Below are 25703 nucleotides of genomic sequence, written 5' to 3'. Positions count from 1 at the left end.
CAGATTAACACTCAGAAGTGGTGTGGTTAAAGCTGAGAGGTAGGACAAGTGCATTAGTGTGCCTAACAATGTAGGCTCAGTCCTCGGCACTGTCCCCCAAAAGAGGGGCGCTGGAGAGGTGGCTCAGCAGTTAAGAGCACTGGCTGCTCTTCCAGAGGACCTGGGTTCAATTCCAGCATCCATGTGGTAGCTCACAACTGTCTGTGACTCCAATTCTAGGGCTTCTGACACCCTCACACAGACATACATGCAGGCAAAACACCCATGAACATAAAATATATTTGTAAAGCCCATTTAAAGGGCGGATACAAAGGGATGGGGAGATGAATGAGATTGAGATGTGTGGTGTGAAAGCCACAAAAAAATAATTTTTTAAAGCCCATTTAAACAAAACACTCAGATTTTCTGGGACAAGAGAAATAAGAACAAATCTGAGTTCATTTCTAAGCGTAACATTGAGCAGGTTTCATAATCCCTCGGTCCAATGCTGCACTGGCTTGTGAGGCACACCAGCATTACATAATGGTTTCTAGTTCTAATATGAAGCCTGCCTCAGACATCCCATCACTTCCATTTATCAGTTCTCCCCAAAGTCCAGCCAGCAGGTGAGGTGATGGGAGCAGAAGCCATTGCCACTGTCCTCTGCCAGGCTGGTGCAGAGTTGGCAGCGTGGTGGTGAGTGAAAGTGCAGCTTCTAGCACAGAGCACTGTTTGACTGACTGGAATCCCAGTACATCCAATCTTGAGAACTCCAGTCACAGATTCCACCACACAAAACAGTGGGAGGGGTGGGGCTGATGCCACTCATTCCCAACAGCATCTCATGGTGGAGACCCATCTGGAAACAGATTTTCCTTCCTTAGGCATCCGGTCCCAGTGTTAATGTGGAAAAGACGCCACCTGCTTGAGCAGCTCCCATCTTCTGGATGGACCAGAGCTCATATCTTGAGACTGTCTGAGATAGTGGATGGCTGCTACCTTAGGGCTGAGTGCTCAGAATACATGGAGTCCCAGGCAGTGGGCAGACCGCACCCAGCTTCTTGGGCTCTGGAGCAGGATGCTCTGCAGGTTCATGAAGCACAGAGCGGGACTGCACACCCTGGCTTGGCCCTGCCCTGGGTGAAGGGTGTCCCCAGAAAGGAGGCTTTCATTCACTAAAGGCAGTTCCTGGGAGACTCCGCTCTTAGCTTAAACAGGCAATCCCCCTGCAACAAGGGAACATGTTTTCAGTCCCTGAATTCCAGGTCCTTGAGTTAGTCCAGGCATAAAAGATCATGAAACAGGAAGGTGTGGGGGTCCATTTTAACTATATTAAGCCTGAAGCACCAGCCTAGACCAGTCTACAGGAAGGGCCCTGCTCCCTCCTCTGAGTTCACATGTTCCCCTGCCAACCAGGAAACAAGCTGCTTTTTCCACCCACCTGAATGAAATGTTAAGTCACTGCTTTACCATGTTCCTTGTGCAATAAATGTGAAGGCCAATGTTGATTAAAGCCCCACATAATGCCCTCTCCAGCTTGGTCTCCCACAGAAAGCAGTTGATGACAGGAAAGCATTTCTCAGGAGACCAGACTGCAGCCAGGACTCCAGTGGCCCTGGCAGTGTGTCCTGTGTTAGCTAGCAACGGGTCCTATGTGACTTACAGTCCCTCGTCTGTAAAGTAAGGCAGGTGCCGGGATGGCTAGAAAGTGTCATCTCCAAAGCCTGCTTCTGATGGAAGTGCAGTGAGCCATGGGCAGATTCGATGGTCTGAAGCCAGGAAAGTGTCAGTGCATCTCACTTGCTACAATTCTCTATCTGTGGGAAACTTAAAAGAAATACAGGTTTACTTCCTCATGGTTCCAGAGGCTAGAAAGTCCAAGGGCCTGGTTATATGTGGGTCAGCTGAGTGGGAACTGCAGACAAGGTGCACAGACCCATTTGCAGCTGGCAGTGGTACCACTAACAGGGCTGCCATGAGAAAAGATGTCCCCGAGCCCCAAGGCAGCATGGAACTGTGTGTGAGCACACATCTCTTCTGATCCCTCTTAGAACGCCACCAGGATTCAGTCACTAGGCTCTACTCTGGCATCACCTAAATGACACCACCTCCAGAAGGTCCCTCTGCACACCAGTCAGACCTCATTTCCATCCCTATAATGCCTCTCTGGTCACTAAAGCCTTGTGGGGAGGGTGCAACCTCATGCAAACACACCTCAGCACAAAGGGAACTCACACCCACCACAGGTTCTCCATATACCACCCGTTACATGCTGGGCACAGAGACCAGAGAGGCCCTCAGCCACTGTGGCAGAAAATGCATGAAGCTCACCAGACTCCAGGAGCTGCTGAGTAAAAGGCAGCAAAGCTGGTTGGCCTGAGGGTACAGGCCAAGAGCCACGGGGGTTGGGTGGAGGGGAAAGGATGTATCCTCTGCTGTGGCTGAGTGGCATGAAAGGGCTACTGCTGTTGAGGGAGGGGTGTTGAGGTGTTAGTGAGAATGTCTGTCCTGGGTCTGAGAGTATCTGGACTGCCTAAGCCTGAGAGAGCAGCAAGGCAGTAGATGCTCCCCATCTCATTCTGATGACAACAGTCATCTGAAACAGATGACCCTCCATGTGGCAGAGCCCCAGGAGAAAAGCGTAAAGCTGAGGTAGAACAGGAACATGCTGAAGTCCGTTGCTGTCAAGAGGCCAGCAGCACTAAGGGAATGTGAAGCCAGTGGGGCCCCGAGAGTAAGCAAGGTGACAACCCAATCCCACCTCAATTCATAACTGGATTATGATGGCTAATGGATCGGCAGAAATGAAGGTACTTCTCCAGTCTTCTGCACATGTCTGGCAGTCAGTCAAAAGTGGCACAATACCACAGAGCAAATGAAAAGCCCACTGTCTAGAGACAGACACGTGGACAGAAGCAGACAGGTGGGCAGGGTGTTTGAGTAGGTGGGGATTGCAGCAGAGAGATGGAAGCTATCAGGAAGAGTCTGGAGGAAACAAGCAGCTGTGGTCAGAGACCAAGTGTCTGCCCTAGACGCCTTGAAGAGGAGATTCAGCAGGTGAAGAAAGAAACAGAACTTGAGGTGTAGTGGGAATGATCCAGAGTGAACCACAAAGTCAACGGGGCCTCAGAGCTCGAAGATTCAGGAGAGAGAAAGAGAAACATCAAACAAATCTTAAAAGAACCCAAAGCAGAATAAATAAAACAAGGAACCCCTAAACATCACATTCAGACCACTGGGGAAAAAAGATGACAAAGATGTGTAAGGCCAGGGGAAGATGAACAGTTGCTGTGCGAGTGCTACAGCTCTGAAGGGAAAGGTATCCCAACAAGTGTTATAGCTCTGTTCCCGCAGGGACCAATTTCCCCAGCAGAGCCTTAAAGTCCTTGCTGCAGGAAAGGTTTCCCTAATGCAAATGTAACAATTCTGCTCCAGCTTTGGAGGATTTCCCCAGTGAGGTTGTTACAGCTCTGCTCAGCTCTCCTGGAGTTGGGAGCCAGCGAATACCACAAAGTCACACCGAACAACAAACCTCACTGGAGATTTATTGGGAGGGAGGAATCCAGGGGAGTGGCCGCCTCTGCCAGGGTGGGAAAAGGCAGCAACAAACTGAACAGGTTCAGGGTTTATATAGAGTTTCTTAGGGGCAGGGCTTCTTGGGACAAGTTCAGAGATTGGTTGGATTTCATACTCAAGGGTTGGCTGTTTTTTATGCTCAGGGATTGGTTAGGTTTTGTGCTCAGGGATTCGTTGAATTTCAAGTCCTGAATTGGCTAGGGGTAGAGTATAATTCCTCGGCTCTGGTCTCAGGGCCAGGGTATGCTTTCACTGGCCCTTTTTACCCTACAGTGCAGCCACAGTGCACACCACTGGCTGGCCACAACTGGTCCTTTACAGGAACACTGATCCATGGTGGGAAGAAATATCATCAAAGAGGCTAAGGGAGGCTGGCCCAAAATCCCAGGTAAGAAAATCAAGAAATGAAGAGGCTGTGAATGAATACAAATTTATCATCTTCGAGAAAATGGTTGCAATGAGAAATCGTATTAAGGAAAATACGATTAAGAAAGACAAACACCAGGTTTTCTCACATTTACAGAATCTAGATTTTTTTTTTTCTGGAGCTGAGGACCGAACTGAGGCCTTGTGCTTGCTAGGCAAGCGCTCTACCACTGAGCTAAATCACCATACCCTAGATATTTTTTTAAAGACATGTAATTAGAACAGTACTGATTTATGTAGAGAAGAGACCAGTGAAAGGAGGGAATTGTGGGGTAGGGGAGACTACCAAAGCACATTGTATACAGGCGTGAAAAAGCTGCAGCAAAACCAGTTTTATTCAATTAGTATATACTAATAAAAAAATTTGTTTAAGGGGACCATGCAAGTCAAATCAGGCTATATTCTGCATGCTGACCCAAAACAACAGATAAAATTGGCAAAAGAGCCCTTTCTTTACAAAGAGAAAGTAAAAAAAAAAAAAAAATTACACAGAGGAGCCTCTGAAAAGCTGACCAAACACTCTCAATATTGCCCTTAACTGAAGCTGAAGCTGGGTTCTCAGCACCCTGTGTCTTGGTACCTCTTCTTCCCCACCCCAGTTCCAGAAACATCTTGTATTCACAGCTCCTTGGGGTTGGATGAGCAGAATTGTAAAACCACAAATCTTACATACTGGAAATAGGTTTATCTCCCAGAGAAGCTGAGCATTGGCATCTGACTCTGAGCATGTGCTGGGGTGTTCCTCAGCCCACAGCCAGCATGTGTCTGTAGCAGGGGTCAGAGGCTTCCTAGCAAACCTGTTGTAGGAGGTTGACCATGGTGGTCATGGTAATGATGTAGGCTGGCTCAGTACTTGATGAGACACATCTTGGACAAGAACTTGTTGGATGCCAACTTGTCAACAAAGAGCTCCTAGGACCTCTGTAGTGGGTTGAATTTGTCCCCGAAAACTCACTATGTTGAAATCCTAACCCTTAGTGCTCCGAATGTGGCCCTTCTTGGAGATGGAACTTTTACAGAGAAGTCAAAATGAAATCATTAGGTGGATCACAACATACAGTCTAAAAGGCAGAATGGTGAGAGAGAGAGAGAGAGAGAGAGAGAGAGAGAGAGAGAGAGAGAGAGAGAGAGAGAGAGAGAGAGAAAGTTTAGCGTGACACGGGGGTAAGAAGCCAAAGACAGACTGCACGTGCAGCCTCAGGAAGAGCCAATTCTGTAGTCACCTTGACTGCCGCCTTCCAAACTCTGGACAGCTGCTTTGCGTTACTAGCGCTGCCATCTGTTCTGCTGTGAACGGCAGCCTTATTCCTGTGCAGCCCGCTGGCTATGGGTAGTGAGAACAGGGGCCCCTGCTGTGTGGCCTTTGGGGTAGGTAGGTCTGCCAAGTACCAGGGTAGGAAGGATGAAATGGCACACTTCAGCTTGCTGGGAAAACGCTTCTGAGGATATTTTCATGCACCTGGAGGTTTAAATGCAACTAGAAGGAGAAGCATAGGTGCTCGTTAAAATGAGTGCAATTGAACATACTCATGGTGAGGTCCAGGGAACACTCGTCATTCTTTTAGATGGTTGGCCTTCACCTGGAGGCCCTCACCTTCCTGGCTACATCACGTCGGCCACACACACATGTGAACACACATACTTGCCTGCACCGAATTCACACACATACATATACACGTGACTTATACAGACACACGATTCATGTACACATGCACACGACACAACCCAGCATCTGCACATACACATGCAAATTATTTAATTCACAAACACATACAAACTGCACTCAGCTATCTGTCTAAGGCCCTAGGGAAGAACCCTTGTTTGTAACAGCTATGAGAACAATGCTCCAGGTGCCGGCCATTCTCCATCTTTCTCCACTAAAGAGGAGCGCACGGGTTGACTGCTCTGCCTAAAGTATGGGGACACAGTGGCGCAGGTGGTGCTGGGGATGTGGGCGCTGCAGGTGGTTGCTTCATTGCGGTGGGTGCAGCCGGGCTGTCTCTCTTCCGGGCTGTGTCTTCTTCCCCTAGTCTCTTCTTCATTCCTCCCCTCCTCTCGCACTCCATCTTCTTCATTGTCTCCTTCACTGGCTGTCAGGCTCCCGGACCAGCGTCCCCGATGGGCACACGCACGACACCCAGGCCGCCAACCGATGCACGCACACAAGGCTGCGGGGCTGCTGTGCCCGCCAAGCCGAGAATCCCGAGCGTGCGCGTACTCTCCTGTGTGGGTGAGCTGCGCTCCGGGAAGCAGAAGCTACACGTCTCAACAGGCTGGGGTGGCAAGGCCACCTCACTGCGAGCCTCCATCGCTGGGCCTGAGGGGACAGAAGAGGGTGCTGTAGGCACCGAGGGCCACGCCACACTGCTTGGTCCCCGAACCCAGCGCCACCCCAGGACTCTTCGTCCTGCGTGCCGTGCCCCTGAGCAGGTTGTCAAGGCTAGGTTCACTTCTCCCTGAACCCCGACATCATCTAGCTCCCGCCCCTGGGTGACCCCCCCCCCTTTCTGGATCTCCTGCCAAAGCCAAAGCTAGCAACCTGACACCCACTCTTTCTCCTGATCCTGCTGTTTGAACCTGATTTCTCGGAGATGCTTCAGGATGCCCAGGCCACTCCAGTGGACTCAGAACCTGTCTGCCCGGAAGTAGGGGTAGCGGTGGATAGGGAAGGGGAGACTGTTGGTGCTTGTGCTTGAAAGGGGCCTGGCTTTCCGTACTTACGGTGGGGAGACTTTGCCTGTGGCCCACATGGCCCTGAACACTGGCTCGGAAGCCGCTCTCTACGGCGGAGGAAGCAGGCCAAGGCCACCAAGAAACAGCAGAAGATAGCGCAGAGGCAGAGCCCCAGTGTGCAATAGACAAGGGCCAGCTGGTCGCTGCTCAGCCTCAGTCCTGTGGATGCTAAAAGACAAAGAACAGGAGTTCAGGGGGGGGCACCCACCCAGTGTACCCTTCTCACAAAGGTGTTATGTTCAGGCCTGTAGCTAATCATACCCTCCCCCATTCGAAGACTAAGTGCCCCGCCCTACCATGGGCTTTCTTTTTACCTCATTAGGCCCAAACAATGAGATTCCTTTCCTGGCCCCAAGATGTCACTGCTATGCTTTCTGAGGGACCTGGCCCCTTCTGCCCCAAACTGATAGCACATTTTTCCAAGACCTTAAAGCTGGGCCTCTCTGGGGCTGGCCTGTTCTGTTCTCTCCACATGCTTTGGAGATAGGCAGACCCAGAGACAGATGCGTGCATGCTTGTATGTAAGAATGGCAGTCCAAGAAGGATGACTCCTCCTAACACCAGGGTGAGCTTGGACTTGAAATCAGGACCAGGGAGATGGCTAAGGAGTCTGGGTGCAGGTGTGAAGCAGAAGGACTCCAGGGTGGGGCATCGGACACATAACAGCTCAAGACTTGAACCTCAGGCTATGGATGAGGGACTAAGACCTTGTCCCAGGCCACAGCTCTCTGCTCCTGACACTGCTCTTTCCAAATGATCCCCTAGGTCCTGCAGTTTGGGGACTAGAGTATACTCTGTGCTAGAAAAGTGGGGGGACCACTCCCTTGAAGGAGGGAGTGGAAGTAATAAACTTATGTTATATAGGGTTTATCAATAAACTTGCTCAGAAAACATTAAATTGAACAAAAGTAGATGTTTAACAATGAGCACTGGTCTGTCAGGCAGTTTAGAGGACAGCCCTGGCGGGGAATGCTAATCATCCCCGAGCCTCTAATCAGGATGAGCAGAATTCTGCCGGCAGGCAGGAGGACCCAGTTAACAGCTGCCTGGGAAAAGCAGGGCTGGTCTGTCTGGGATAACTAGGACAATACTTTACACTGTAAATCTCCCCGTCTGTTCAAACATCCAAACCTTAGAAACCTGTCTCTGTAGAACAATGTATAATTGCTCGAAGTGTAACTAGGGGCCTTGAGCCTATATAAATTGAGGGGGTTTTCTGTTCAGGGCAGATTCCCTTTTGTGCATTGGCCAGAATTAATCACACACTATTATTCAGAAGTTTTTTCTTTATTAATCTCTTGAGTGCTTGAAATGTTTTCTCACTGAGAAAGCATAATGTTGCTATAATAGCTCAGCCTGCTCTGGGTGCCAGGTGCTTTTATACTGGACTTTCCTTAATTCTTCTGTTCCCTGATTAAGGGGGTCAAAGATAAAGGGGGGGGGTCAGTACCTTTGTTTTAAAAACTGGGATGTAATTTGTAAATCATCACATACACCACTTAGTGAATTTTGAATGTTCCTTTTTTTTTTTTTAAGCACATTCATGAAGTTGCACAACCATCTCCACCCCCTAATTTGAGACTATTTCTATCTCCAATGAAAACGTCGTGTCCCATTCATGGTCCCTGCCCATTTCCTCTCACCTGGCCCCCAGTGACATTCATCTGCATTCTATCTCTATGCACTGACAGGCCTGTTCTGGACATTTTGTACCTCACACTCACAGGTTTGGGGAAATTATTCAGGATACCCATGTAGTGTCTGTGAGACATTACTGGACAACCCTATTTAAAAAAAAGAGCTGATGTCATTCTATCTCTCTTTTTAGTTGTCGATTCGACGCTGACTTTGAGTTCTCTCAGTTTCCAGCATTCACTCCTTATACAAACTGGAGTCTGTTGTAACAAACAACTATTCTTTCTGTAGGGTTTTGTACACGGCCCACCCGGTTGTATGATTACAAAACAAAACATGTTACATTTTTCTCATTAACTTTGCCTCTTTTTTAAAAGTGATTCATAGTTTATTTATCTTTTTTTTTCTTTTTTTCTTTGTGGAGCTGAGGATCGAACCCAGGGCCTTGCGCATGCTAGGCAAGGGCTCTACCACTGAGCTAAATCCCCAGCCCCTAACTTTGCCTCGTAACATTCCTCCCGAGGTTGCAATAGAGGAGACCTCTGAACTTAAACATGGTCTCCTCCATGTAGATACACCACCCTGTTGATGAGGGTAACAAATCATCAGTCTCACTGACCCAGAGTCTGTCACGTGTTCTTTGGCCTGTCCAACCATTTTCGTTGCACCCCCAGTGAGAATTGTAATAAGTGAACAGTCTTCCTTTTTGTGTGCTGCAGATGCTCTGTTGCTCACATAGCTCACGCCAAGGCTGCACACTCTCATCACTCGACTGTCTAATGTTCCGGAGCTTTGCCCCTGTCTGTGAAGTGTTATGGTCCCTCAGATGGACCCTCCTCTGAGGGGCTCTAAATGCTGCCCATTCTACATCACCCCTTTGCCAGCGCATAAGCAGTTAGAGCATCCTGTGCCTCCAAGCCCTTCAGCAGTTAGGGTGATGTCTGAGAAGGGAGGATGAGGAACTAGTTGGACAGACTCTGGTAGGCAGACAGATAGGGAGAGGGCCATGTCTAGGTAGTAAAGATGGCGAACTTCCAAGATGGCGGCTTCTTTCTTACCTGAGGCAAAAGACCAGCAGCTTAAAACAAACACCGACTGGTGTTTCTCAGTGGGGACCCTGCTGATGGCCTGGCCCTACAATATGAATTCAAAGCCAGAGTGGGAGGCCACAGTTATGAGCCAGTCAGCTACCCTGTCACTGTTCAAATCTGTCCCAACCAACCCTTGCTGGTCATGGAGGCTCACACCTTCGATCCCAGCACTTGGGAAGCGGAGGCAGGTGGATTTCTGTGAGTTTGAGGTGTGTTGTCTACACAGCAAGTTTTAGGACAGCTGAGACTACATAGAAGAACACTGCCCCAACAAAACAAACAAACAAACAAAAAACCAACTAGAAACAAAATGACCAACCCTAAATTAGAGGAAAAGACCCTCCCAAGACTTAAAAATCAAAGCCTGGCTCTTCAGAAGAAACTGGATCTGGGCCCCCAAGTCCCCCTCTGTTCTGTAGAGGGTTTTCCCCTCTGCCCCACTTTTGGGTGTCTCACTGGTCTCGAACTGCTAATCAAGCGTTCCCTGCCCCACTCCCGGACCGGCTTGCCTCACACCCAGGCCTTCACTTCCCAGAAAGCTCCCAGGGGGCCCGTGACACAGTAAAGAGGGACTTCCTAAATGGGTTGGGCTGCTTATCCTCACCAAGACCTTGGGAAACTCGCTCCTCCCCAGTCAGAAATAAGCCAGCATCACAGGACTACCCTGCGTCCACTCCTGCCAGTCTCCTCCAGCCTCACCAGTGCATCCTCACCATCGCCACCATCACCATCCTCACCATTGCCACCATCACCACCATCACCATCCTCACATCACCACCATCACCATCACTATGCTCACCATCACCACCATCACCATCATCACCATCCTCACCATCCTCACATCACCACCATCACCATCCTTACCATCACCATCACTATGCTCACCATCACCACCATCACCATCACCATGCTCACCATCCTCACCATCTCCACCATCACCACCATCACCATCCTCACCATCGCCACCTTTGCTCACAGGACTATCTGAACCACGGCCTTACCAACGGCCCCCCGGCACTGTCCACGGTTTTCCATCTGTCTGAATCCTCTTCCGGTTCCGAATACCGCGGGACAGGGAGGAAGACCTGCCTTCCCCATTGTAGGAAAATCCTTTCAAATCCGGAACCACCCATTCCCGTTCAAACCTGACGCTGCTGCCACGGCCTGTGGGCTCCTAGAGAACCCCAGTGTTCCCTCGACCTTTCCCAGCTCAGAACGAACTAATTAATTCGCTGAAATAGACAGACCTGTCTTCCCAGTCAGCTTGCAGCCTTTCGCTGCCCTGCCGTGTTCCTGGGACACGCCTCCATTGTGGCGACCGGATCAACCTAAAGCGCCCTGCAGAGGGAATCATCGAACACCAGACAAGCACTGTGACACCGTCCCCTGTCTTTCCTATAAAGCGCGGCTCTTTGGGGGTTGCCAGGCAAGTGTCTCATATGTGTGATTGCCCAGGGGCTGGACTGGTACCTATACTTACCCATCGGTTTCCACCGTTCCCCTCGTCCCCCACGGAGCCCTAATCCCTGCATCAATAACACCTGCATCAGTAAGAGCAAAGCGGGCCGTCCAACTCGCCCCTCTTCTCGCCACTCTGGGCATCCTCCCAGGACAATAAAGGGGTTTCTTTCTTTTTTTTTTTTTCTTTTCTTTTGTTTTTTGAGACAGGGTTTCTCTGTGTAGCTTTGCACCTTTCCTGGAACTCGCTTTGGAGACCAGGCTGGCCTCGAACTCACAGAGATCTGCCTGCCTCTGCCTCCCGAGTGCTGGGGTGAAAGGCGTGCGCCACCACCGCCCGGCCTAAAGGAGTTTCTTTAACCTCCCTGTCTCAGCCACTCTCAGACAGCCTGAAATTCCAGATCAGCTCCACACACGCCAGGCCCTCCTCTGGGAACAATGTTCCTTCTACGCCAACAGATCAAAACTGGTTCCAGACCGGGCACAGAAATCTCAGCCATAAGCCTCCTCTGGATGGACTCCTGGTTCCTGCCCATCCTGGCTCCTCCCCTCTTATCCCCTTCCTCCTTAACAGGCTCACACTTTCAGTTTACCCTGTCTTTTCAACACTTTCTTCAGTTTCTCCTAGACTGCATCACTGCCATCCCCTGGTCCCCCACACGAGATGAGGACAACATCCCCTCTAGAGTCACTCTAGACGTGAGAACCCCGAGGTGATGCTCCCCCATCGGAAAGTAGACAGAAAACAGCACCCCCATCCCTTATATGTATAGGATCTGGGATCAAAGGAAACTTCACCCCTAGGCCCTCATGCAAAGCTGACACCCTAAAACAAGCCCAAGTTCCCAGGAAATCTGCCACCATGGGATTCTCAGAAAGCAGCTAATCCCCTGGAGGGTCAGGGGAAAGCAAGTGACCAATCTTCCATCCTGCTCTTCCAAGAAACAGTTCGTGTAGAAGAGTAGCTCACTTCCTCATTCTGGCCCTGGCAAGACCCTTCCCTCTTCCTTCTGTACCCTTAGAGTGCCACCCCGCCCCACACACACACCATGTAATCTGCATTCCTCTGCAGGTTCAGATGCTGTCTTGGGCTACCACCTCTCAGACAAATAAATGTTAGCTTTCGCCATCACGGTTGACCTGAGTTTTTATTCTTTCATTTCCCTCTCATTATTTAATTCTTTCATTTACCAAAAAAAAATTGCCACCTCCACCAGGCACTGTGGAATCATTCTCTTCAACTCTGTTCTGGGCTGGGCCCTGTTTGCTCCCATAGAATGAGATGCTCAGAGAGGCTACGTAGAAAGGGACAACCTGGGAGGCTGGGTAGACCATGCCAATGCGTTGGGTGTCTCAGAAGCTAGAGCAATGTGTGCATGGCTCAGCAGCTGGCCACTTGACTAGCACCATGGAGATCGGGGTCCAGCACTGCACAGTATCAAGGGAAAACTTAGACAGATTTGGAATAATTTCACTACAAAGACTTGGTTTCATGTTTGAAGCATCAGATTTGAGCAGTATACACCATGCATGTGTATTAAAGTGACCCATAGACCTCTGAAATTTTTGTCTCAATAATTTTTCTACCCTGGAGTGACCTCCCTGGCTTCTGGCTATTTGCCTAGAGTCTAGGCCTCTTGAACCAAAGACACTTGTTATTGCAGCCGGCTGCCTGGTCTCCTACCCATCTTGATCCTCAGGTACCATAGGCATTGACCTCTAGTCACTTACCTGGGACTGCCTGCAAGGCTCCCTGCTCCGATCCCTGGTGTCTTCCTGAGTTGCCTGGCCTGGCTTCCACCTCCCTGGCCTGTGGTCTCCTGAGCTCGGGCTGGAAGTTCACCTGGCTTCTGGCCTTTTTCTCACAGTATTGTGCACATTGCTGGGGGTGCTGTGTGCAGGTGGAGTCACAGCTGACACAGCCCCCCAAGAGGTGGTCATAGTACTTGCCTTGCTCTCTGCGGCAACCGAGGAACTCTGTGAGACAGAAAGAAAAATGCTACTGGGTGTTACAGGCTGTTAGGCGCTTGGGGTCTGACAATAAACTCTGTCGAAGTAAAGAAACAAAAACAAACAACGCTACATAGTTCAATGTGAAAACAGCAAGTCCAGGACAGTTGTGCCCTCTGGGTGCTCTCTAGCTGTAAGAGTCACATTCTGATATTTGTATCTATATTTATACGTATCTTCCTGTTTCAAGATGTTTCTTGTAACGAGAGCCCCAAACTTCCGGCTACAGTTTCTGTTTCTTGTTGTTGTTGTTGTTGTTTCTTCTTTGATCCATAAATTCTTCAAACTTCTTAGTTTCCAAACATGGTGGGTTTCTACATATATTTAAATTTTTTAGATTTCTTTTATGTGCATGAGTGCTTTGCCTGCATGTATGTATGTGCAGCGCATGTGTGCCTGGTGCCTGTGGAGTTCAGAAGAGAGTATGAGACTCCTCGGAATGGTTGTGAGCCACGGTGTGGGTGTCAGCATCAGGACCGAGGCCTCTGCAAATTAGCAAGTGCTCTTAACTGCTGAGCCATCTCTCCAGCCCCCTCTACACATCTTAAAATTAATATCTAGGTGATTATATTGTCATATAAATTGTTTATTTGAATTTTCAAATCTCCTGAAGGAGAAATGCACTTCAAGTTAGTGGAAGGAATAGAAGAGAAAATGCCAGAACCGTCCTTGGAGAGCTGGGGAGGGAGCTGGAAAAGTCCGTGGTGATATGTTTGGTAACACGTGGGAACCACAGCAACCTACACAGGTAGTGTTGCCCCCAAGGGTCCCATCTGGTGAAGAGATCATGGGAAGCTAATCTCCCGGGTGAGTGAATCCACCCACAGCTTCACAGCCAGGAAGGCAGGACATAGGCCTACTTGGAGGAAGTCCATCCGGGAAGGGGGGCACTATCCACTTATTCCCCAATAAGCTACCTCCAGCACATGCCCAGAAATAGAGAGCTAAGTGACATGGATTGAGACCCCCCTGAAGCCGCAAGCTTTCCCTCTTTAAGACTAAAGGAGTCTTAAATGTCTTTAAACTATACAAGGGTAGACCAGATGGCTCAATGGGATAGGTGTTTACCACCAAGACTGACTACCTAGTTTACCTAGTTTGATCCCTGGGGCCCACATGGTGAAAGAAGAGCACTGACTACCAAAAGTATCTTCTCTCTCTCTCTCTCTCTCTCTCTCTCTCTCTCTCTCTCTCTCTCTCTCTTTCTCTCTCTCTCTCTCTCTCTCACATACACACACACACACACACACACACATATAAACTAAGTTTTAAAACTGAGAGATAATCAGTAAATGTTTGAAAAACACATGAATGGAAAAAAATGGGATTGGAAATGAAAAGGGTAAGTTTTAACAATTTCTGAAGACATGCATGTGGGTGTGCTGTGCTCTCCTGTCCCCATGTTTATATATTTGATGGTTTCCATAGTAAAATGTTTCACAGCAAAGCAATAATAGAAGTGGGGAGGTGGTACACACCTGTAATCCCAGTACAAAGAAGCTGAGGCAGGAGGATCTCAAGTTCAAGACTAGCCTGAGTCACATAATAAGACCTGTCAAAAAGGAGAGAGAGAGAGAGAGAGAGAGAGAGAGAGAGAGAGAGAGAGAGAGAGAGAGAGAGAATGTATTATGTCTTGAATTACCAAAGAATAAACTTAAAAACATTTTTTAAGGAGGAAATAGAGATGAAGGACTAATTCCTTCCTCATGTAGTCAGAGAAATCCTCCAGGATATCGATAAGACTCACTGAAGGCTGAGTGAGAAGAAGCTAAGAGAAGATTAGAGAAATGCATTCCAGGCGGGGGAGCAGGCAATTTTCAAGGGCACGAGGCAGGAAAGAATGGCCATGTACAAAGAGCTGAAAGGCTGAGGAGAAAGAGAGCATGTGGCATATCATTCCTCCATCCCTGCTCCTCCCCCTGGCTGCAGATGGACCAGAGAGGTTCTGGGGCAGGCGAGGGAATGGCCCCCGTGCTCAGACTCCAAAACTCACTGCAGAAGTCTGGACAGGTGCGCTGACTCCTCTGACTGCAGGAGACACAGGAGACACAGGTTTTGGTCAAGGGGTCCCAGTGCTGCTCTCTGGGGCAGGATGTCATGGTCACCCCTAGCCACCAGTCCTGTGGAGAGAGAGATGGAGCATTAGGAGAGCAGATGGCCAAACAGAACCAGGTGGCCTCTCCTGCCGCATTCTGAGACAGTCTCTGTCTCAGCAGGCAGAGAGCAGCCAGACAAAGTCGGCTTCCAACCCCAGCTGCAATCCGGGGTGGGTTCTTCACTTTTTTATCCTGGTTCCCGTTTATAACTGGTTTCTCTGAGGGTCCCTCCCTGATACAATTGCACCCTGTCTGTCCCCACATTGTCCTCCATGTGTACCAGGCCTCCTCCCCAGGGTCTCTGCTTATTTCCCCATCATCCTTGACATCTGTCGAAACATAGGGGACTGTGGGAAACCCATAGGGGACGGTGGGAAACCCATAGGGGACTGTGAGATACTGAGGGCTGTAAGGACCAATTTATGTTTAGACAACCTGGCACTGATATAGACGTCCAGCATGGGCTGAGATGGCTAATGGTAGACATCAGGGGTCTATGAGTTAGCATAAAATACCTGACACTGGATGTCTGGGGAATCCAAAGCAAACGATGATGTCATCTCTTCTCTAGCTGTCTTTGAAGAATGCCATTTTTGTGTGACTCGCTATAAATATGGTTTTGAGGTCAGAGGCAAGGGCTTTAGTGTTCACTTTTGCCAGCTTGTCTGTGTATGTCTGCCTATAAGCCTGTATGTCTGTGAGGCCTGTGTGCTGGTCTGCATGTGGGCAGGCATGTGCCTAGGTACCTACCATTGTCTGCCTAGTGGTCCATGTGGAGGCCTTCATGCACAGAGAATAAAGTATCTTTTTTTTATTAAAAAAAAAAGATTGCTTTATTTTAATTTTATGCATGTCTGTGTATATGTATGTCTATACACCATATATACTCCTGGTGTCTGTAGAGGTGAGGAGAGAGCATTGCATCCCCTAGAACTGGAGTCATAGGTCATAGGTGTGCTACTTTATGTGGGTGCTTGAAACCAAACCTGGGTCCTCTACAAAAGCAGTAAGTGCTCCTAACCACTGAGCCATCCCTCCAGCCCCAGGACAGTATGCCTCATCCAGCCAAGGCTCCTTCATCTCTTCGATCTCCTTGCCTCCTGAGACCCTCCTCCTTTCTGAGCATCAGAGCATGGACCTCAGGGGACCCTACTGCCTCCCACTACCACGCACCCCCTTCTTGCTCCTCACTGTGGCCGTGGCATCCATGAGTGTGTGGCTGCTTCCCACCATTGATTAGATTCACCATGGGCATCATTTGGCAAGGCCTGGTCCTGCCCTTCTGTCCAGGGGTGGGTCCTCAGGATTTAGTAGAGTGTCCGCTAAATGAACAAAGTTTTTAAAAGCAGGCCTGGCCAGTGCCACACCTACAGCAGGCACTCGGTGTCGAGTTCTTCCACCTTTTCTTTTTTGTGTGTTTGCTTTGTTGTTGTTGTTTTGTTTTTTTTTCGAGAGCCTGTCCTGGAACTCACTCTGTAGCCCAGGCTGGCCTCGAACTCACAGAGATCTGCCTGCCTCTGCCTCCCGAGTGCTAGGATGAAAGGCGTGCGCCGCCACCGCCCAGCTTCCCCTTTCCTTATTCACTGATACATGAAACATCGCAATGACGCTTTGTATAAAGCCCATGTCTTTTTCAGGTGTAAAAGACATCATTATAGCCCACACCGAGACTGAACGCACTTCCTGTACCTAGTGACTCCTGCGGCTACCTCCCAGGAGAAGAGTAACCACTCTGACTTGTCACTGTGGGTGGAAGACCCTGTCTGGCATGTTGCCCACACGACACTTTTCAAGGTGTCTGTTTATTCTTCAATGAAAGAAAGCTGAGCAGAGGCCTGTGCCTCCTGTGCCACCGTCAGGCGGCATGTAGCTCCATCGGAAGTCCTCAGAGACAGGGTAGTGAGCAGCAGCAGGTGGGAGCAACACTCCGGAAGTCGGCAGGCCCAGGGGCAGCACGAGGTGTCCTGGCATTGGGAGTGAGGAGACTCTGCCTCCTGACATGGGCCTTCCTCCCTCCCCTCCTCCAGCCTGCACCTAAGCACCCCGTGTCAGGCATGTAAAACTCATTCCCTCCACCCTGGGGCTGGTAGAGGTTGGCAAACATGGATGGGGAAATGGACTGTGGGGAGATGCGAAAGGCACCCTCTGTGGGAAAGTCTCTCCAACAGTGGCCAGGATCATGACCAATCACACAGGACCAAAGGAGCACTGGGCCACAGTGGGCAGAGTGACACCCAGTCACACTGGAGCAAGATGACCTTAGTCACAGAGCTGGCGTCACCAAGGCAGGCAAACACAGAGATAGTTTGGTGGCCTAGGGTACTTGGTTTTGGTTATGCAAGCCTGTCTCCTGGTTGCCCAGCCCCCTCGCCTGTACATACTACATACCCACCCCTCTTCAAACAATGTACTGACAACCTCAGACCCCCACCTGCGTGGAACTACACCTCTCTCTGAACAACTTAAGTTGCTCTGCCCCTAACAGCCATCAAATGTAGCTTCTATTCAAACATATTCCTAATGTAGCCGTAGGAAGAACAGCAAGGCCAATCCAACTTGAACTGGGTTTGGGTGCCTATCTGGTAAGACAAAACTGCTTCCTCAGGCCAGGAACTTTTTGGGAGCACCCCTTATTTACCAGCTTATGCACATTCATAATTGGTTACACATATGACTAAAATCAGATGCACTATAGGAAGAGACATGTGCAATAGAAAAAAATGGTTATATGACCTAATCTAGCAATCAAAACAGAGAAGTGCCCATATTACACCCTTAGACACCAAACTCCTCCTTCTCTTGAACCCTGTGAAAGAAAGCCCCAAACAGTGATTGGGGCTCTTGAGTATCTTCTTCACTCTTGTGGCCACTGCTCTTTTGCAGTGTATTCTGGTCATGTAGCAATCTGTGTGAGCTTTCATTTCTATTGCTTTTGCAGAGTTTTCTCACTACTTGGCAATCTGTGTGGGCTTTTTGTTTTGTTTTGTTTTTCGAGACAGGGTTTCTCTGTGTAGCTTTGCACCTTTCCTGGGACTCACTTGGTAGCCCAGGCTGGCCTCGAACTCACAAAGATCCGCCTGGCTCTGCCTCCCGAGTGCTGGGATTAAAGGCGTGCGCCACCACCGCCCGGCCTGTGTGGGCTTTTGCTTCATTCTTGAATAAAACGCCAGGGCTCTGTGCACAGTCCGTGCAGACAGCCACCCTGACACTGGCTGCAAAACTGGAGCAAACTGCTCACATGGAGCCCAGCAAGGACCAACAAGAGGCAGCATCCAGATGGCAGTGAACTGAAGTGTCTCGTTATTAAACAAACAAAAACCCTCAATCTTTTTTTTTTAATGTGTAGCCCAGGCTGGCCTCGAACTCGTGATCCTCCTGCCTCTGCCTCCTTCAGCAAATCCTACCTGCGTGCGCCACCACAACTGGCAATATAACTCTTTTTTTTTTGAGACAGGGTTTCTCTGCGGAGCTTTGCGCCTTTCCTGGAACTCACTTTGTAGCCCAGGTTGGCCTCAAACTCACCGAGATCCACTTGCCTTTGCCTCCCAAGTGCTGGGATTAAAGGCATGCGCCACCACCACCCGGCAACCCTCAGTCTTATTAAGAGCATGTAAAAGATTTGAGCAGACACTTCCCAAAAGAAGACAGAATCGCCACAGGCACCGGCAAAGACACTCAGCATCATAGCTCATCGGGCTTTCCGCAGGCCTATGACTCCAGCCATCCGGGAGGCTGGGGCAGGCTCCCCAGCTTAGCAAGACTGTCTCCAAACTAAAAGCAGTAAATAAAATAAATACAAATTTAAAAGGCTGGAATCCAGCTCAGTGCTAGAGCACTCGCCTAGTACATGTGAGGCCCTAGGTTCAGTCCCTAGGACCATAGAGAGAAAGCCAGGAAAGGAGGAAAGAGGAGGAGGAGATGAGAGGAGGAGAGAGAAAGGAAAGGAAAGGAAAGGAGTAAAGGAGGGAGGGAGGGAGGGAGGGAGGGAGGGAGGGAGGGAGGGAGGGAGGGAGGGAGGGAAGAAAAACCTCAAACCGGTACCATGAAACCTTACGATGAAATTACAGAACCCTGGGGATAAAGAGAACTGTGAAAGTACAAGACAAAAGCAACCCGTTGCCAGGGAGATGGATTTGCTGCGCAAGCCCCGAAGACGAGCTCAGTTTGACCCCTGGAGCCCCCATAGGGGTTAAAGAAGACAGCTGACTCTGCCTAAGTTTCCTCCGACCTCCACACGTGTGCCATGTATGACACATGGGCCTTCATACCTATGTACATTTCCCCCCCACACACACCCTCTCTCTCCTCTCTCCCCCATCCTAGTATACACTCATCATTATGAAGAAAAAAAAAATAAAAAGAAAGGCAACTCATTATGTACAAGGGACCCTCTGGAAAACTAATGGAGATGAGAAAGAATGGGATAAGAGATCTAAAGGCCTGGAAGAAAAGACCTGCCAGACACAAGTTGTCTTGAGCAAAACTGCCTATCAATAATGAAGGAGAAATTAAGACATTTCTGGGAAAAGAAAATTTGAGAGATCACATTTCTGGCACCAAAGGCTACCAAGAGTCCTTCATTCTGTAATGAAAGTGGCTGGACTGTGCCTTGGAGCCCAAGAAAGGATGAGAAACACTACTAAAGGTCCCTGCACAAGAAAACATGAGTTTTTGTTTTGTTTTCTTTTTCTGTATATGGGTGTTTTGCCTGTGTGTACGTCTCTGTACTGAGTGCATGCCTGGTGCCTGCAGAGCCCCTGGAACTGAAGGTACCAAAAGCTGTGGGCTGCCAAGTGAGACCTGAACTCAGGTCTTCTGGAAGAGCAGCTAGCGCTCTTAACTGCTGAACCGTGTCTCCAATCTCTGTTTTACTTTATTTTTTCAGACAAGGTCTACTTATGTAGCCCTAGCTGGCCTGGAACTCACTGTCTATACCTCCTGAGCGCTAGGATTAAAGGAATGCACCAGCCACCATGTCTGGGTAGTCAATTAATATGTGTGTGTGTGTATGTGTGTGTGTGTGTGTGTGTGTGTGTGTGTGTGTGTGTGTGTGTGTGTATGTGCTTGTGTGTGCACTCAATTGCGTGTGGTACTGAGGACTGAACCTAGGGCTTCACAAATCCAGCTCTTTTCTTTGTTTTATTTTGAGACAAGGCCTTGTTAAATTGGCCCAGGGTAGCTTTGAACCCTCTCTCTAGCCAAGAGAGAGCCTTGTACTTGTGATCTTATTGCCTCAGTTTCTCGGGTACCTGAGATCATGGGCTGCACCGCCAGACCCGCCAAGATAAGCTTTATAAAGGCAAGAATTGCTGCATCCTTGTTATGAGCTGAAACTCCTATTTCTCTACATAATTTAATAGACACTGCATAAAACAATTATTAAAAACCTATATTAATAGTCATTTGGTGCTCAAAGAGAAAATATGTAACATAACAACATCAAAGGAAAGGGGCCGAGATTTTTAGGAACAGAGTTTTGCATATTAATGAAACTAAGTAGATATTCAAATTGAGATATCACAAGATCAATTTGTTAAATCTAATCTTTAAGATAATCACTAAGAAAATAAATTAGAAATCTACATAAAAGAGGGTGGGCCAGTGCCCTGACTCAGTGGGTATAGGTACACACTACCAATCCTGATGACCTGGGTTCAATCACCTGAACCCTTAAATTAGAAACAGAAAATCGGCTCCCACAAGTTGTCTTCTGACCTCCACTCACTCTCCATGGCACTGAAGCCCCCACACATACACACAGTCATGCACAAAATAAATAAAATGGAAGCAATATATAAACAGCAGAAATAAATCTTCATCAGAAAAAAATATTAAATGTAAATGATCTGAACTCTCTTACTTAAAGGCAGAAACGGGCAGACAGATTTGCAAAAACCCACAAGATTCATCTATATGCTATTTATAGAAGCTTTGTTTTTGTTTGTGGTGGTGGTTCCCACGGAGCCCAGGGACTAGAGCACTAGGCGGTCTCCCCCTTTAGCCACACCCAACCCCAGCATTTAGATCAAAGGACACAGAAGACTTAAAGTAAAAGCCTAGAGCAAGACACTTGGTGCACATAGTGCTCAGAGAGCAGATGCAAATTTGCAACTATTACCCGACAGGTCAAGGTCCAAAGAGGCATTAAAAGAAAAGAAAACCCCAGACCAATATGTCCATGAATACAAGTGCAAGTTCCTCAACAAAACGTCAGCATACCGAATCAAAGGGGATTGTTCCTAGACTGCTGCAAGTATTCAGTTCTACAAAACCGAATGTACAACATTGGAAGAATAAAGAAGGAAACCACACAGTCATCCCAATGGGTGCAGAAAAGGCATTTGACAAAAACCCAACATCTTCTAATTAAACAAAATGAAAACAAGAAAACGCCAGATGTAATAAACTAAGATTAAAAACAAACCTTTTACATAAGAAAGGCCATATACAAAAGATTTTACAGACATTAATGTACTCCTGGGGAAAACTGAAAAGCTCTTAGGTAAGACCAGGTACAAAGCAAGACTGTAACCTTCACTCTCTTTTGCTCAGCCTGGTATTGGGGTGACTACACACTCTGGCTGATTCCTGACTCCCGGTCCCAGGTCCTATGGTATTTTCTTTTGTGTCAAGGTGGCCTCTGGTCAATGACGCATGCAATTCTCCAGGAAACTTTAGGTATTGGTGTCCTTGGTGAACATGTATCTGTGGACATGGTTGCTGGATACAGATAAAATTAGAGTAGAAGCCTGCCCTAACCCTGGCACATGGGCAAAATAATAATGATAATACTAAATAAAGGTATCCAAATTGGAATGAAGAAAGGTAAGTTCATCTTTGTCCACAGAAGACATGATCTTATAGTAAAAAGGACTATAAAACTGTTGATAAAAACATAGTTACAAGATTTAAAAAAAAAAAAAGATCAACCATCAAAAGCCATTGAATTTTCATAGGCTTGCAAAGAACAACACTAAAGGAAACTAAGCAACAATTTAGCTTATAATGACACAAAAAGGAATAAAATACTTGATAAGTTTAACCAAGAAGATGAAGTATATGCCAAAAACTATAGAATATTGTAGAAAGAAATTACCTAAACAAGTCAAAAGACACCTGTGTTCATAGACTGGAAGACTTAAGAAGTCAATACGGCCCCAAACAATTTACCAATAATATAATCTATAACAGAATCCTAACAAGTTTTTTAAAGCATAAATAGAAAAGGATATCCCAAAAATTCGAATGGAATTGCAAGGAACTGGGCAGTCAAAATAATCTTAAAAGGAAGGGGGAAGCGGGAAGAGTCACACTTCCTGGTTTTGAGACGGCACAGAGCTGCCACAGCCAGCAGTGTGGCACCGGTGCAGACGGGTCCAGTGCAGCCAGATGGGGGGCACAAAGAAGCCTTTGCAGGGATGAGCAGATGGCTTCTTTACAGGAATAGCATGAGCATTCAAAAGGGCAAGACCCAGTCTTTTCAATTGAGTGGCTATCATTCAAATTAGGATGTCATACGGTTAAGATGTTACAGTAATCAATCTTGGAAAGAAAGCTGGACAGACACATGCAAAAGACTCAAGTTAAGTACTTACCAAATACCATTATAAAATAACTCAAAATTGACCAAAGACTAAGGGTTACACCTTTAAAACTTTAAAGAATGGGCCAGGTGATGGTGGCACACACCTTTGATCCCATCACTCAGGAGGCAGAGCCAGGCAGATCTCTGTGAATTGGAGGCCAGCCTGGTCTACAGAGCAAGATCCAGGACAGGCACCAAAACTACACAGAGAAACCCTGTCTCGAAAAACAAACAAACAAATAAAAACCTTAATTGTATGTTAAAGCACACACCAAGTGACGCTGCTGATACAAAATCTTCCAAATAAGCAAATCTCTAGAGTTGGGAGGTGGATCAGCTGTAGTCTGAGACTGGAGGTGGGAGAATGAAGATTGACAGGGTTCCTTTTGGGGTTTTGGAAACCTCCTAAAATTAGATTGTGCTGATAGCTGTACAATTGTGACACAAAATCATTTGCTTTAAGTGGAGCTCCTGGTCTCCTTGTGGAGCGAGTTAGATGAGCAGGCCAGCGTGAGAGGCTCCACGACCCACTGGAGGTCTGTAGCCACCACAGCCACCAGATCTGACAGGGAGATGCAGGTTGACAGAGGGCAAATGCCAGCTAATCGACGGGAAGGAGCTGTGTCCACCCTTCTTTCTCACCCACCACCCAGATCCGTGGAAAGCCCAGAAGCACCACCCAAGCCCTAGGATGGGCAGAAGACCCCCCAAGGATGATGGCAGCCAAGGCAGGTTTGAGAAGACAGATCTGTTGGTGAATAGCAGGGAAGGAGGGATCGCTCTCATAAACTAGATTCGTGCAGTGGGCTCAGATCAACACAGAGACTCCCCTGGACCCTGAAGCCCAGTCAGCAGGACCTCCAGTTCCTAAAGGCCTCCTGACATGATGGCAGCTGCTGTGTCATGGAAGACCGCTGTGACAGATTTGTTTGAAACCTGCTAAAGAAACTTAGGACAGCGGCTTGCATCACACAGAAAGATCTAGCGTGTCTGCAGTGTGGTGCTGCGGCGGGCTCCTTTACAGAGGAACGTGAGGTCAAAGCCGGGGTGCAGCTACAGGTACTTCTGTCCCAAGCTCCACGCTGATGGCATTCCTCACCCCTTACTGCAGGTGTTAAGGAAGGCAACTTTGAACCCTCGAATTTGTCAGTTCCCACCCTTTGAAAGCTGGACACATGGCGTGTTTGGCTGCTGTTGTGAATACCTTGAAAGAGGAAGGAAAGACTCCTCGAGTCTTTGAATACTAGTCAGATGCCAATGTGAGCAAGCAGTTCCACGCTGCCATTAGAACGAAACACTCAGACAGTTGTAAGAACACAGTGAGGGCCAAAGTACAGCTTTTTGCTATTAAACCAAATACTTGTGGTTTATTTCATTTTCATACAAAACATTTTTTCCACTTGAGCAAAACAAAATTATTTGTTATGTGAACTATATAAAGGTGGTTACTTTCATTTTAATGGCTTTCTATTATTATTATTAATTATTATCCTTTTTTTTTTTTTTAGATAAGGTCTCACTATGTAGCCCTGGCTGTCCTGAAACTCACTATGTAGAACAGGCTGGCCTTGAACTCACAGAGATCCACCTGCCTCTGCTTCCTGAGTGCTGGGATTAAAGGTGTGCGCCACTACACCTGGCCAATAGTTTTCTATTTTTAATTTCATGTGTAACTGTTTTAACATTTATTGTTATAGAGGAACTATGAGCCAAAAGAATATGTACCTATTTCATAGTGGTACAAATATAAGAAATGCTAAAATATTTTCTAAGCCAGGGGATTTTTGTTACGTTTAACTTTCCAGAGCCTTTGTTTGTGGCTCTTCAAGAGGGTCTGAAGGGTTGAGAGCAGGTTTGTGGTTTCGAGAGCCGTTCTGTAGGTCAAGAGAGGCGGCTCACCCGAGGCCCAGGGCAAGTGTGCTAACAGCGGTAGCGTGAACTCTCCACCTATCTCAACCCTCACTGCAGCATCAAGAAGCTGCCGTGGCTTCCAGAGCACTCTGGCTGACTCCTCACTCCTGGTCCCAGGTCCTCTAACATTTCCTCTTGGGTCAAGGTGGCCCTGGTCACTGCCCCATGGGATTCTCTGTGAAGCTTATGTATTGGCATCCTTGGTGGACATGGTTGCTGGACAGAGACAAAAATTCTAGGAAGGGCCTGCCTGAGCTAAGTCTGCGTGTGGGGATAGGTGGAGCCACTGTGAGCCCTGAGTCCTGATGGCGAGCCTTAGAAGTAACCCTAAAACCCCATCACCTCTACACGTAAACAACTCTGATTTGTCAACAATCATCAACAAGGAAAAGAAGGAGACAGAATGGTGACAGAGAGAGGCTGAGACATGGAACCCAATTTCTCCTGTGGGCCACGAAGGACCTGGGCTGAACTTGGCCACCGAGGACACCATAGACACTTCGTGCACAACACCTTAGGTGTTCTTTAAGAGTTCTTAGAAATTCATGACAGTTAAGTGGGGACCGAGTTCTAGACGCTAAGATATCTCAAATCTATCAGATTCACTTAAAAAACCATCCAGGGCACAAGGAGAACAGCTGGAGCATGTGGACACAAAAAGAAGCCCCTACCTGTTTGGCTGACCCCATGACCCCCTGGCAGGCAAGACCTGAACCCAGAGCCCTCTCCCAGGTACAGGACTGGGGCTGTCCCAAAGCTGAGTGGCCCTAGCTTGTCCCTGTGGTGACACTGCTGGATCCCCAGCCCCCAGAGCACCTTCCTGGCCCTCACCCACCACAGCTGGCTACTCACCACGCTCCTGTGCCACTGGCTCCAGCCTCCTGCCTGCCCTGGCCCACGCCACTCATTACTCAGGGCGTTTATTATTAGCCTGAGATTTTGTTAGGCCTAGGCCACACTTCCTGGGTTTTCCCCTCGACCTGGGCATGTAAATAAGGCAGCCTGCTGACCTGCGCCTGCGCCTCAGTCTAGGGAGTACAGGTGGGTGATCTGACCCTGTTGGCGCAGCAGTAGCAGCTTAGCTTGCCCTGGCTGTGAGATGACAAGGCTTGGGCACGTCTAGATCTTCCCTGGCCCATTTCAGGGGCCTGGTTCCTGTTCAGTGCCCATTCTCCAGGCTAGGCCGCCCAAACAGCTCTTGTC

The 25703-nt window shown here is 48.3% G+C and overlaps 1 protein-coding gene across 1 annotated transcript; it reads right to left on the bottom strand.

Annotated features, from left to right (window-relative positions):
* Positions 1–4299: 4299 nt before the first annotated feature.
* Positions 4300–25405, bottom strand: Tnfrsf13b (TNF receptor superfamily member 13B). Its single transcript, XM_015992492.3, has 5 exons — positions 25353–25405; positions 14902–15028; positions 12630–12875; positions 6703–6882; positions 4300–6298 (listed from the first exon to the last, which is right to left on the bottom strand). Exons 2-5 carry the CDS (start codon positions 15005–15007, stop codon positions 6075–6077), a joined length of 756 nt encoding a protein of 251 aa, XP_015847978.1. The 5' UTR covers positions 15008–15028; positions 25353–25405; the 3' UTR covers positions 4300–6074.
* Positions 25406–25703: the final 298 nt, after the last annotated feature.

The sequence above is a fragment of the Peromyscus maniculatus genome, chromosome 8, assembly GCF_049852395.1.
Source record: "Peromyscus maniculatus bairdii isolate BWxNUB_F1_BW_parent chromosome 8, HU_Pman_BW_mat_3.1, whole genome shotgun sequence".
NCBI classification, from domain to species: Eukaryota; Metazoa; Chordata; class Mammalia; order Rodentia; family Cricetidae; genus Peromyscus; species Peromyscus maniculatus.
Note: the sequence above shows the minus strand (reverse complement) of the source record. Positions and strands in the feature narration are given on the sequence as shown.